The 14,555-nt window shown below is 45.0% G+C and overlaps 1 protein-coding gene across 12 annotated transcripts in view; it reads left to right on the top strand.

The window, feature by feature from the left end:
• Window positions 1-14,555, top strand: part of CAMTA1 (calmodulin binding transcription activator 1) — a 2,106,456-nt gene that overhangs the window by 1,779,782 nt on the left and 312,119 nt on the right. For 11 of the 12 annotated variants that reach the window (XM_077458256.1, XM_077458247.1, XM_077458246.1 and 8 more), the window contains exon 7: window positions 6,266-6,406. The exons of the other annotated variant lie outside the window; for it this stretch is intronic. In XM_077458256.1, coding sequence (XP_077314382.1) covers window positions 6,266-6,406 — 141 coding nt within the window. The remainder of the gene's footprint in view (window positions 1-6,265; window positions 6,407-14,555) is intronic. 12 annotated transcript variants of the gene reach the window in all.

The raw sequence follows: 14,555 nt of genomic DNA, 5'->3' as shown, positions 1-14,555 counted from the left end.
CCCTGTGTTGTGTTTTTTTTTGTACTTTATTTCACAGGTGAATGGGTAGGGGTACATTGTACCCCATACTCATTCACATAGGGTGGGGGGCCGGTATCCGGGGGCCCCCTTCTTAAAGGGGGCTCCCGGATTCCGATAAGCCCCCCGCCCGCAGACCCCGACAACCAACGGCCAGGGTTGTCGGGAAGAGGCCCTTGTCCTCATCAACATGGGGACAAGGTGCTTTGGGGTGGGGGGGCCGCGCGGCCCCCCCTTCCCCAAGGCACCCCCCCATGTTGAGGGCACGCGGCCTGGTATGGCTCAGGAGGGGGTGCGCGCTCGCTCGCCCCCCTTTCCTGGCCGGCCGGGTAGCGTGCTCGGACAAGGGTCTGGTGTGGACTTTTGGGGGAACCCCCACGCCGATTTTTTTCGGCGTTGGGGTTCCCCTTTAAGCCCATTCCAGGCGGCGGAGCCCGCGACGTCTCCTTCGCGGGCCCCGCCTACCTGTACACGCGCTCGAAATGGGCGGACTTTCCGAGCGGGAACAGTCCGCTCATTTCGAAAGTACAGCGGACAGGCCCACACACGGGCGGACTGTTCGCTCAAACACAGTTTCAGCGGACAGTTTTTCGGAATTTCCGAAAGACTTTGTCCGTCCAACTGTCCGCTGAAACTGTCCGCTGAAAGCCCACACACGAGCGGACTGTCCGCCCAAACACTGTTCAGCGGACAAGGTTGGGCGAACAGTCCGCCCGTGTGTACGCGGCCTAATGGAGCTACACGCGTCAGGTCTGATGTGCTGCTGTGGCCAAGGTTACACCAGCTCTGTGATGACAGGGACATTGGAGAGGGTAGCTCCCAGCTGTCTGGACAGTAATGAGAATGGTTCTATGAGTCTGCTACGGCCGTCAGGGGTCATGGAAGTAGCAGATCTTAGAGGAGCTCTGACAAGGCTGCAAGTCTGGCTGTTTGACATGTAACCAGATGCCTGAAATGTAAAGTTGGTGGGGGCATCAGGCTTGTAATTTGGGATTGTTGCACCCGAAGAAGAGAATCTAATGACACCTTCTGTCTCCAACAGAACATTTCAGGCTGCTGTCTGCTTTGGCCAAGTCCAAGCCATGTGCATTGTGGCGTGTGTGTTTTCCGTAGTGAAATACCTTTGACAGAGAAAACTCTGGTGAAAATGTAATTTTATTAACTGAACAATTATTATTGTTCAAACTGCAGTACCTGCAAATATGTGCTGTCCCTATTATCACAATATCAAAAAATATGGAAGAACCCGTGCCAACATCCCAATTACTACTTCGAGTCTGGGCCTTTTCTGGTATCTTTTTAATCTCATGTAACAATCAGTGTTTTTTTGCTAGAAAATTTCTTAGCACCCCCAAATATTATATCTGTATTTTTAAAGCAGAGCCCCTAGAGAATAAATTGTTGGGTTTTGTATTTTTTTTTTTCATGTCACGGTATTTATGCAGTGTTTTTTCAAATGTATTTTTTGGGGGAAAAAATACACTTTTTTACATTTTATTACAAAACAACCCCACAAAACATAACCCTTTTTTTTGTAAACTCTAATGCCGCGTACACACGAACGGACTTTTCGACTGACTTTCGGCGGAGGTCCAACGGACTTTCTGAACGAACGGACTTGGAATGTGTCCGATCGGAGCGTTTTGTCGGATATTCCGACTGTGTGTGGTCTACATCGGACTGTTTCCGTCAGAATATCCGTCGGACCAAATTTTCCAACTTGCCGGAAATATTTTCCGACAAAATGCTCCGATCGGACATACTCCGATCATGTGTAGAGAATTCCGATCGGACAAAGTGCCACGCATGCTCAGATCAAATTCCTACATCAAAGCTATTGGCTACTAGCCTGAACGTAGTCCCGTCGTAACGAAATAACATCATCACGTTCTGAACGATCGGATTTTCCGACAACTTCGTCCGACCGTGTGTATACAACAGTTTTGGACAAAATCCGTCGGACAAAATCCGACGAACAAAATCCGACGGATTTAGTTGTCGGAATCTCCGATCGTGTGTACAAGGGCTAAGTCCGTTCGAAAGCCCGACGGATTTGAACGTGATGACGTAAACGGGACTAAACAAGGAAGTTCAATAGCCAGTAGCTGCCCTTGCATCGTATTTGGTCCGTCAGACTAGCACACAGATGAACGGTTTGCACGCTAGAAAGCCGAGTCCGTCAGACAGATTTGAAACATGTTTTATTTCTAAGTCCGTCAGACTTTTGGGGAAAAAAAGTCTGCTGGAGTCCACACACGATCGTATCGTCCGACGGATTCCGGTCCGCCGGACCTGGTCTGCTGGAAAGTGTACGCGGCATAAAAGATGAAATTACAGCAAGTAAATAGATACTAAACATGTCACTCTTTAAATTTGCGCATGTCCATGCAACGGCTACAAACAGCATAAATGTTGCTATCCACAGGTGATGCTTTAAAAGCCTTTACAAGATTACTTTAGATCTAGTGCTAGAATTACTGCCCATGATCTAACATTCACGTTGAAACCTCACATTTGTGGGACGATCACTGTTTGCGTGCGTGCAGGACCAAAGTTTGGGTTCGCCTTTTGCGCGCAAGCACGGGAAGACGGGGGCACTTGACTTTTATTTTTTTATTTTTTTTTTCAATTGTTGATGTAATGTAATTTTCTTTTCTTTTTTTTTACACTGTTGCTTTAATTATTTTTTTTTTTTTTTTCACATCTATGTAAACATCCTTGTGACAGCGATAGGCATGTGACAGGTCCTCTTTATGGGGAGATCTGGGGTCTAAAAGACCACTAATCCTCCCTCTGCACCTCAGAGCATTCAAAACACCAAGACCGGAGTTTCTGAATAGTTTTGAGTTTCAAAAAATGGCACCAATGATTTCAAAGGAAACCAGAAGTGATGTCATGCCATCGCTTCCTGGTTATTACAAACAGCCAATCTAAGCCGATCCCGGCTTTGTTTGGCTGTCTGGCCAATAACAATATATCAGATAGGAATCCCCCCCCCCCGCTGGAGCAAATTAGACCATGCTTTGTTTGTTTTTGTTTTTTCCTTCCTCTCTGGATCAACTGTGGCTATTGGATAGTGTATATGGAGGTGTGTTTTGTTTCTTTTTTTTCTTTGTTGGTTGAACTGGATGGACTTGAATCTTTTTTCAACCAGATTAAAGCGGTAGTAAACCCGCTATTTATTTATTTATTTTTTTAACACCTGCAAAGCAAAAGGCATAATGAGCTAGTATGCACCGCATACTAGCTCATTATGAAATACTTACCTTAGAACGAGGCCCCGACATCTGGCACGATCCACGCCGAGGGAGCTGACATGCTCCCTCTGTGTTTCTTCCGGGTATCGCGGCTCCGGCGCTGTGAGTGGCCGGAGCCGCGATATTGTCACTCCCACGCTTGCGCGCAGGAGATTTCATTCCGGCCGGCCGGACACTGCTGGATTTTCAGGCCGAGAATCCCCTTGTGCGCATGCGCCGCTGCAGTCAGCGGCGCATACCGAGGGGAATATCTCCTAAACCGTAAAGGTTTAGGAGATATTTTTTTTACCTACAGGTAAGCCTTATTATAGGCTTTCCTGTAGGTAAAAGTTAAAAAAAAGAGTATACAACCACTTTAACTAAGTACAGTGCCTTGAAAAAGTTTTTTTTCACATTTTGTCAACCAAAAATGTAAATGTTTTTTTTGGGGGATTTTATGTGATAGACCAACACAAAGTGGCACATAATTGGGAAGTAGAAGGGAAATGATAAATGGTTTTCAACATTTTTATTAAATAAATATGTGAAAAGTGTGTGGGGGGGTACATTTGTATGGCGCCCCCCGGCTTCAATACTTTGTAGAACCGCCTTTCTCTCCAATTACAGCTGCAAGTCTTTTTGGGGATGTCTCTACCAGCTTTCCACATCTAGAGAGGGACAATTTTCCCCATTTCTCTTTGTAATATAGCTCAAGCTCTGTCAGATTGGATGGAGAGCGTCTGTGAACATCAGTTTTCAAGTGTTGCCACAGATTCTCAATTGGATTTTGGTCTGGACTGTGCCTGGGCCATTCTAACACATGAATATGCTTTGATCTATTCCATTGTAGCTCTGGCTGTATGTTTCGGGTCGTTGTCCTGTTGAAAGGTGAACCTCCGCCCCGGTCTCAAGTCTTTTGCAGACCCTAACAGGTTTTCTTCTAAGATTGTCCTGTATTTGGCTTCATCCATCTTCCCATCAACTCTGACCAGCTTCCCTGCCTCTGTTGAACAAAAGAATCCCCACAACATTAAGCTGCCACCACCATGTTTCACGGTGGGGATGGTGTGTTCAGGGTGATGTGCGGTGTTAGTTTTCCCCCACACATAGCGTTTTGCTTTTAGACCAAAAAGTTAAATTTTGGTCTCATCTGATCAGAGCACCTTCTTCCATGTTTGCTGTATCCCCCACATGGCTTCTCACAAACTACAAACAGGACATCTTATGACTTTCTTTCACCGATGTCTTTCTTCTTGTCACTCTTCCATAAAGGGCAGATTTGTGGAGAGCACGACTAATAGTTGTCCTGTGGACAGATTCTCCCCCCTGAGCTGTGGATCTCTGCAGCTCCTCCAGAGTTACCATGGAACTCTTGGCTGCTTCTCTGATGAATTCTCTCCTTGCCCGGCTGGTCAGTTTAGGTGGACAGCCATGTCTTGGTAGGTTTGCAGTTGTGCCCTACTCTTTCCATTTTCAGATGATGGATTAAACAGAGCTCCATGAGATGTTCAAAGCTTGGGATATTTTTTTCTTTTATAACCTAACCCTGCTTTATACTTCTCCACAACTTTATACCTGGGCTGTCCGGTGTGTTCCTTGGCCTTCATGATGCTGTTTGTTCACTAAGGTTCTCTAAAAAATCTCTGAGGGCTTCACAGAACAGCTGTATTTATACTAAGATTAAATTACACACAGGTGGACTCTATTTACCAATTAGGTGACTCCTGAAGGCAATTGGTTTTATTAGATTTTAGTTAGGGATAACATAGTAAAGGGGGCTGAATACAAATGCCCCCCCCCCCCACACTTTTCACATACTTATTTGTAAAAAAAAATTAAAACCATTTATTATTTTCCTTCCACTTCACAATTATGTGCCACTTTGTGTTGATCTATCACATAAAATCCCAATAAAATACAATCTGGAAAATTTCAAGGGGTATAAATACTTTTTCAAGGCACTGTAACTACATTTTCTGTGGTGGCACTTTTTAGGCACCAATGTATACCAAAATTTCTGACACAAACTGTATATTATATATATTTAAAAAAACATAAATTATTATTGTACAGATTTTTAAAATTAATTGTATGGGGATTATTGGAGAAGACTGCATGCTGAATCCAGAGTGATGTTTGGGGAGCTTTTAGTTTTGCGGGAATTTGGGCTTTTATTACATTGGTTTGGGACCCCGGAGTATTGACCTTTATAACAGCTTGCTAAATTCTCTTAAAGGAGAAGTATGGGAATCCTTTTTTTTTCAGAAACATACATACCTAGCTTACTTACTGATGCTGCATCTGCCCCCCCCCCCCCCCCCCTCCACTGACTTTAAGGCTGTGAACTGAGAGATCGATCAAACACTGCCGATTGCTCGGTTCTCACAGCTCCCTGAGCAGACAGCTGTCAGTCACCAGCTCTCTGCTCTGCCCACACACCCTCCTTCCTCCCACGTTCACTGGAGCGCTGGGCTGTGGAGGAGGTGGGAACGGCTGGCTCAGGCTCTTAGCAGCTCACTGAGAGGCTGAGCCCGGTGTCAGATCAGGCATGTGGGCGGATCCTGACCATATGGTCGCGATCTTGCCCGAGCCTGGACTTGCTCTGTGATGTCAGCCTACAGCCGACTTCAGCCCACTGTCAGCTGCAAACTCAGAGTGAACAACTCCATAGGAAAAGGTAAGTGGTCTATTGGTGATCCTGTCGCTGGCGAGTTGTCGGCTTATGACAGGAGTTCATAGGTCACTGGAAATCTGACTGTGTTTTAAGCTGCTTAACCATGTCTATGGGCGAGGTCAAACTTCAGGTGACCTCTGACCCCTGACCGCTGGCAGAATAAAGACAAATCTGTATGTTTTAATAACTTAGGCCTGGATATTGACAGTCCATTTGTGACTGGTTCTCTTCCAGTAGAAGCATAAAAAGTATGACATTTAAAAACAAAAAATAAAATAAAAAATCATACAGTATAGAAGCTATTTCTGACATGTGGCCTCCGATATTCTCTCCGCAGTTCATGGTATTAAGTGGACCTGCAGCAATGGGAACAGCAGTACAGGTTTTTCTGTGGAGCTCCTTGTCCAACAGATACTCGACAGTCACCAGAGCAAACCCCAACCTCGGACGCACAACTGTCTCTGCACTGGCAACCTAGGTAACTATAGAGATCTGCCATAGGGCGCTCACCAACCGCCATTGTCTAACCATTTTCAAACACAGCTAAGATTATTTAACAATGGAGAAAGGTATAATATGGTTTGGCTTGTTGATAAAAGCTAGTGTACAGGAGTGCTGAGGTGTTGACCTGGCAATCAGTCGGACAAAAGCTAGTGTATGGGAGAGCTAAGATGTTGCCTGTGTCAACCAGAGCTCAGTTGCCATTTTTCTGATGCTTTGGCCCATTGATAAAAGCTAGTGTATGGGAGAGCTGAGATGTTGCCCATGTCAACCAGAGCTCAGTTGCCATTTTTCTGAGGTTTGGCCCATTGATAAAGGCTAGTGTATGGGAGAGCTGAGATGTTGCCCATGTCAACCAGAGCTCAGTTGCTATTTTTCTGATGGTTTGGCCCATTGATATAGGCTAATGTATGGGAGAGCTAAGATGTTGCCCATGTCAACCAGAACTCAGTTACCATTTTTCTGATGGTTTGGCCCATTGATAAAAGCTAGTGTATGGGAGAGCTGAGATGTTGCCCATGTCAACCAGAGCTCAGTTGCCATATTTCTGATGGTTTGGCCCATTGATAAAAGCTAGTGTATAGGAGAGCTGAGATGTTGCCCATGTCAACCAGAGCTCAGTTGCCATATTTCTGATGGTTTGGCCCATTGATGAAAGCTAGTGTATAGGAGAGCTGAGATGTTGCCCATGTCAACCAGAGCTCAGTTGCCATATTTCTGATGGTTTGGCCCATTGATGAAAGCTAGTGTATAGGAGAGCTGAGATGTTGCCCATGTCAACCAGAGCTCAGTTGCCATATTTCTGATGGTTTGGCCCATTGATGAAAGCTAGTGTATAGGAGAGCTGAGATGTTGCCCATGTCAACCAGAGCTCAGTTGCCATATTTCTGATGGTTTGGCCCATTGATGAAAGCTAATGTATAGGAGAGCTGAGATGTTGCCCATGTCAACCAGAGCTCAGTTGCCATTTTTCTGATGGTTTGGCCCATTGATAAAGGCTAGTGTATGGGAGAGCTGAGATGTTGCCCATGTCAACCAGAGCTCAGTTACCCTTTTTCTGATGGTTTGGCCTATTGACTAAAAGATAGTGTATAGGAGATTTTGCCCAAGTCATGACATGTCAATTGATTAGACCTCAGCTGCCATTTTTCTAATGGTTTCATCCATTGATAAAAGCTAGCGTACGGTGAGGGCTGAGATGTTGCCCATATCAACTATGAGACCTCAACTGCCATTTTTCTAATGGTTTGGCCCATTGATTATCTCTAGTGCTCAGACAAGCCAAGATCTTGTCCATAACAACCGATCAGATTGCAACAGTTTATTTTCTACTGCAAGGTAGACTGTAGAAGCTAACATCTGATTGATCAATGTGGGCAACATCACTCTTTACATTTGTTCTCATCATATCTCCCAGTTGAGAATATTAACCAACATACTAGTGACAGCCTCAGACCGCTGTCATCCATAACAGCCAATCACATGACGTTATTTTGTTTGCACTAACCTATGCTTTATTTAACTGGTTGCCTTGGTGGTACAAGAACGTACTGCCCTTTGAATTTAAACGCATATGGTCGTAGCAAGTTATTTATACTGACCCTCCTATGCTCTCTGTAACTTCTTAATAAATGACCCCTAAAAAAAAAAGTACGTTAATGGCAACGTTCTAAATGATGTGCCCTAAGGATATGGCCTAGGGTGCCAGAATAGGGACAATTGTGCGTAATTATTTTGTAGTTTCAATTTTAACGACATTATTAAATTACATGTTAGGTAAGGCCTTAACTAGTAAGTTAATTAGTAAAGAACACATGAAGAGCTTCTCTTTCTTTCTGATATGTTACATACTGTATATATATATATTTTTTTTTTTAAGGTTTCCATATTTTTATATTATTATTGATATTTTTAATATTTTTATAGTATTTTATATTTTTCACGGTTTTCATCTTTTTTTTTTTTTTTCTATCATTTATTTTTATATTTTTCATTCTTTCCAGATTTTATATTAATATTGATATTTTTTATTATTTTTAACTTTTTTGTGCTTCTTCTCAGAAAGCATTTGAGTTTTACATACAGTCCACAACCTATCTTGCTCTTAAAGAAAAAAAAAAAAAGCTATTTTTTTTTTTTTTTTGCCTGCAGACGTAAAACATTTCCAACTCAGACACAACGGATGACATGTTGTCACCTTTTGCTGTTCTCTAATATTACAGTTTGTGCTCTATGTACTGTCCTCAGAATAGCTCCCGATATAAACACTTATAATAGGGCGATGAGATGTATTTGGATTGTATACATTTCCCAATTCTATGTATTTATTTATTTTATTTTTTTGCATTTTTGCTGTTTATATATTTTCTCGGCCAGTGTTACCTGTTTAATGACCGGAGTTTGTACTATTTCATGACTACATATTTATTGCGCGACCACGCGGCGGTGTTATTAGGCGCAGGCTTACATTGCTGTTGCACAGACCTAATAGCTCACATATATTCATTGTTGTCTGGCTGGCCTTTTGCTTCTGTGCACAAATTATTCATAACTTGCAGATTCAACAACACAATTGCCCACAAGCCAAAAAAAGAACATATCGCGGTGAGGCCGGGCGGCTAATGCATACACGGATTGAAAACAATATGCTGTGGGACTTTGCAAGGCTGTGGCATTTGCTAACACATAAAAAGGCTTAAAGTAAACAAGAAAGCTAAATACGAGCAACTCGGGGATATAATCTTCTGGGAATAAAATTGTTGCTGTTGACATTATCGTCTGATTTTTTTTTTTTTTTTTTTATATATATGACGATTGTCATCAAAATATGGGTTTACGGGGAACGGTGGCAAGCAAATCTACGTAGATTTGTTTCATCTGAGGTCTGTTGGATTCTGGCGCTGCGGTTCATCTTGAAGAGCTGATTATTTTTGGATTCGCCTGCAAGGAAGTGAATTTGAACCCCTCACTAGTTAAAGCCGGGTGCATCAATTCCAAAGTTGGGCAAAGTCTAATGGAGCTTACACACAACCGGATTTTTCGTCAGCAAAGGTCCGACGGAACGAATCCGTCGGACAATTTGATCGTGTGTGGGGCTCCATCGGACCTTTGCTGTCCAAAAATCTGACGGACTTTAGAAATAGAACATGTTTCAAATTTTTTTCGGCCGGAACTCCGCTGTACCCAGTTCCTATTGAGAAATCCGCTCGTGTGTATGCTAGTCCGACGGACAAAAACCGACGCTAGGGCAGCTATTGGCTACTGGCTATGAGCTTCCTTATTCTAGTCCGGTCGTAGGCCATCACGTTCGAATCCGATGGACTTTGGTGTGATTGTGTGTGGCCAAGTCCGTTCATTCAGAAAGTCTGCTGGAACTCCGCTGAAAGTCCGTCGGGAAGACCGTCGGACCTAGTCCGTCGAAAAAGTCCGGTCGTGTGTTTGCGGCATTACAATTCTTTTTCTTTCTAAAACAGCCACAGCTGTAGAGTAGAAAGGCCTGCCCCCTGTTCACATACTACAGAGTAGGACCCTTGCCCTCGGTGTGAAAGGAGTGGAGGGCTCTCCAATCATCAGGAAGCATGAACTTTTTGATTGGAGAGCCATAGCTCTGGTTGACTCGGGGGGGGGGGGGGGTGTCCAGAGCCAGATTTAGACCTTGGGGGGGCCGCCAATGCAGTGGTGGCTAGGGTTGTGAATCATGTGTCTGTGTTTCTTTTTTTTAAATATATGCTGTGGTCCTTGTACTGTAAAGTTTGGAGACCCCTGATTTGGAGATACCATGGAGGAACTGCAGCTGGCAGTATACCACATTGTATATACAGTGGCGGGACAAGGTCATTCAGTGCCCAGAACAAAACTGTGCCCCTCTCAATGCATCGCCCGGGGCACATGTAAGGGTCGCCTCAATAGCGTCATGGGCCCCTGTCCGAAGCAATGTACAATGTACTAATGTACCAATTAAAGAATTAAAGTATAAGTAGTTGATAGAATTAAACATATATTAGTACTTTCAATAAAATCGATTTTAAACATAAGAAAACATGCCATAAATTAAAGACTTAAATCAATCATAAATCAACATACAGGGCAGAGTACAGGGGGGATCAGGAGGGCACAGTCCTGGATATAGGAGGGCTCAGTACAGGTTTCGGGACGCTGCTTGGGACACGGCCAGCTTAGTAAAAACTGTGATTGTCCCAGCAAATTCCGGGACAGTTGGCAAGCAGTGGCGTTACTAGGGTTGGTGTCACCCGGTGAGGTAAAACAGGGTGTCACCCCCCTCCACCACCTATAGTCGCCCCTCAGTACAGACTCCCCTCCACTAAGTATAGACCCCCCCTCCGCTATATATAGACCCCCTCCACTAAGTATAGATCCCCTCTGCTAAATATAGACCCCCCTCCACTAAGTATAGACCCCGCTCCACAACTCCCCCATTTAATTTAGTCCTCCATCCGTACAGACCCCCCTCCGCTAAGTATAGACCCCCCTCCACCAATTATAGTCCTCCCTCCGTATAGACCCCCCTCCACCAATTATAGTCCTCCCTCCGTACAGACCCCCTCCACTAAGTATAGGCCCCCCTCCACCAATTATAGTCCTCCCTCTGTACAGACCCCCTCTACTAAGTATAGACCCCCCTCCACCAATTATAGTACTCCCGCCGTACAGACCACCCTCCACCAATTATAGTCCTCCCTCCGTACAGACCCCCTCCACTAAGTATAGGCCCCCCTCCACCAATTATAGTCCTCCCTCCATACAGACCCCCCTCCATTAAGTATAGACCCCCCTCCACCAATTATAGTCCTCCCCCTGTACAGACCCCCCTCCACTAAGTATAGGTCCCCCTCCACCAATTATAGTCCTCCCTCCGTACAGACCCCCCTCCACTAAGTATAGACCCCCTCCACCAATTATAGTACTCCCGCCGTACAGAACCCCCTCCACCAATTATAGTCCTCCCTCCGTACAGACCCCCTCCACTAAGTATAGGCCCCCCTCCACCAATTATAGTCCTCCCTCCATACAGACCCCCCTCCATTAAGTATAGACCCCCCTCCACCAATTATAGTCCTCCCCCTGTACAGACCCCCCTCCACTAAGTATAGGTCCCTCTCCACCAATTATAGTCCTCCCTCCGTACAGACCCCCCTCCACTAAGTATAGACCCCCCTCCACCAATTATAGTCCTCCTTCTGTACAGACCCTCTCCACTAAGTATAGACCCCCCTCCACCAATTATAGTACTCCCTCTGTACAGGCCCCCCTCCACTAAGTATAGACCCCCCTCCACCAATTATAGTGCTCCCTCCATACAAACCCCCCTCCACTAAGTATAGACCCCCCCTCCACCAATTATAGTGCTCCCTCCATACAGACCCCCCTCCACTAAGTATAGACCCCCCTCCACCAATCATAATCCTCCCTCCGTACAGACCCCCCCTCTACTAAGTATAGACCCCTCCACTAAGTATAAACCCCCTCCATCAGTATTGATCTCCCTCAGTACAGACCCCCACCCCCAGTATAGACTTCCCCCATGGCAAGTATGATGTAGTGCAAGATTATCATGGGGCCCCCCATGCACCTGGGTCCCCCGGGACAGTGCCCAGGGAGGCCCATGCATTAAGATGGCCCTGCTTAGGGCCGGTGTCTTGTCAAATAGGGTCCTCCATCAGATGCTGTCCTCTGCGTACTGCGCATGCGCAGTACACAGGTGCACAGATTCCGAAAATTGCCGAGGACGAACGGCGCCTACGCCGTGAGTCCAGGTTCTATCCCCACTATCCAAGTGGACATAGAGTTAGAATAAAAAAGAGCCGAGTGCAGCGAGGCCGAGCCCGAAGCGTGGCGAGCGAAGCTCGCCCGCGAGGGGCCCTCTAAAATTCTAAACCCTATGTCCGCTTGGATAGTGGGGCTACCTCCTCCACTCACGGCGCAGGCGCCGTTCAGCTTCGGAGATTTTCCGAAGCTTCGTCTGCTCCGTACTGCGCATGCGCAGTACGGAGCGGACACATATGGATGGCCGGACTCTATTAGGCAGAACACCGGTCTCCTGTTATGTGTCACCAGTTATACGATTTTCCAGAACTTCACTCAATGAGCATCTTCAACATGTGTCCAATACTTTTTTTTTGTGAAGGAAAAATGTTACAATTAGAGAACAAAAAAAAGGTCACCCTGTTCTAAGTTACATTTTTTTTAGTTTTTTGTTTGTTCTTTTAGATTTTTTTTCTTTTCTTTCTTTTTTTTGTCATGTTGTTTGCGTGTTACAGCTAAAATAAAAAAAATAAAAAAAACAAGACTTTTTTTTTAAATATTTCTCAAAACACTTGTAACAATGTAGAAGAAAACAATGTGAATGAGCCCCTTAGATCACATATGTGCCACAAAAGTGACAGCGCTATTCCTAAATTTGCCCCGCCTTATTCAATCACCAATTTGTTTTTTTGTATGCTATCAGTTCTGCATATTTGACTGTGTCAGGCACCAAACCCGTATACCATAATATACTTTGTATCAGTATATGATTATGACCAGGAATTTTCCACATGGGATTATTTCAGGATTCTTTGGTGCCCTCTTGTGGATCTTATGACAAAATACAACAGTAAAATATTGCAGCTGAGCTCCAGGCAGGTATAATAAGAATGCCGCTTCTTCCAGTTATGTATTCATTAAATGCAATTTTCATAGATGCTTTAATCTGCCTAAAGATCAGCCGCATACTGCGAGAGGAGTGGGCAGCGCTCAGGGCTGAACCGCATTGCATGATGTCCTCAATCTCCCTCCCTGTTTGCAGCAGTGTTCATTTTGATTTCGTTCTAATCATAGTCTTTTGACTAAAAATGCCATTTTAGTTTTAGTCGCATTTTAGTTATCTGAATTGTTTTCGTTTTAGTTGTATTTTAGTCGACTAAAATCTCCAGTACATTTTAGTTGACTAAAATCGAATGGGTTTAGTTAAATTGTAATGCATTGTTTAAGCGTTTCTCTAGAATTGCCAAACTCATTATATACTCCTGGAGTAAAAATCAAATGTTATTATTTATGGTATTAAGGTTCCTACATGCACTACAACAGGGGTCTCTAAACTTTCTAAACAAGGGCCAGTTTATGGTCATTGAAACTTGATAGGAGCCAGACCGCGGCCAGTGGGAGTAAATAATGTCCTGGTGTTACTGGGAGTAAACAATGCCCTATCCTTGGTATTAGGTGGATGACTAGTGCCCCATTGTTGTTGCCAGTGGGAGGAAAAGTGCCCCATCATTGGTGTCAGTGGAAGAACTAGTGCCCCATCATTGGTATCAGTGGGACGAATATTGCCCTATCATTGGTGTCAGTGGGAGAAATAGTGCCCCATCGTTGGTGTGAGTGGAAGGACTAGTGCCCCATCATTGGTATCAGTGGGATTAATAGTGCCTCATCATTGGTATCAGTGGGAAGAATAGTGCCCCATCATTGGTGTCAGTGGGAGGAATAGTGCCCCATCATTGGTGTCAGTGGGAGGAATAGTGCCCCATCATTGGTGTCAGTGGGAGGAATAGAGCCCCATCATTGGTGTCAGTGAGAGGAATAGTGCCCCATCATTGGTGTCATTGGGAGGAATAGTGCCCCATTATTGGTGTCAGTGGGAGGAATAGTACCCCCCCATCGTTGGTGTCAGTGGGAGGAATAGTGCCCCATCATTGGTGTCAGTGGGAGGAATAGTACCCCCCCCCCCATCGTTGGTGTCAGTGGGAGGAATAGTGCCCCATCGTTGGTGCCAGTGGGAGGAATAGTACCCCCATCATTTTTGTCAGTGAAAGGACTAGTGTCCCATCATTGATGTCAGTGAAAGGACTAGTGCCCTATCATTGGTGTCAGTGGGAAGAATAGTGCCCCATCATTGTTGTCAGTGGAAGGAATAGAGTTCCATCCTTGGTAGTGGGAAGAAGAGTGCCTCATTGTTGATGTCAGTGGCAGAAACGATGTCCCACTGTTGCTGACAGCGGGGGGGGGGGGGGGGTTGGTTGGGTAATCATGCTCCATGGACTGGATCAAAGCAAGCAAAGGGCTGCATCCAGCCCTCGGGCCACAGTTTGGAGACCACTGCACTACAGACACAGATTTTGCAGTTGTGA

The sequence above is a fragment of the Lithobates pipiens genome, unplaced genomic scaffold, assembly GCF_037356315.1.
Source record: "Lithobates pipiens isolate NorthernLeopardFrog02 unplaced genomic scaffold, aLitPip1_a1.2 Scaffold_27, whole genome shotgun sequence".
Lineage (NCBI taxonomy): Eukaryota > Metazoa > Chordata > Amphibia > Anura > Ranidae > Lithobates > Lithobates pipiens.
This window is presented reverse-complemented; position numbering and strand designations above follow the sequence as displayed.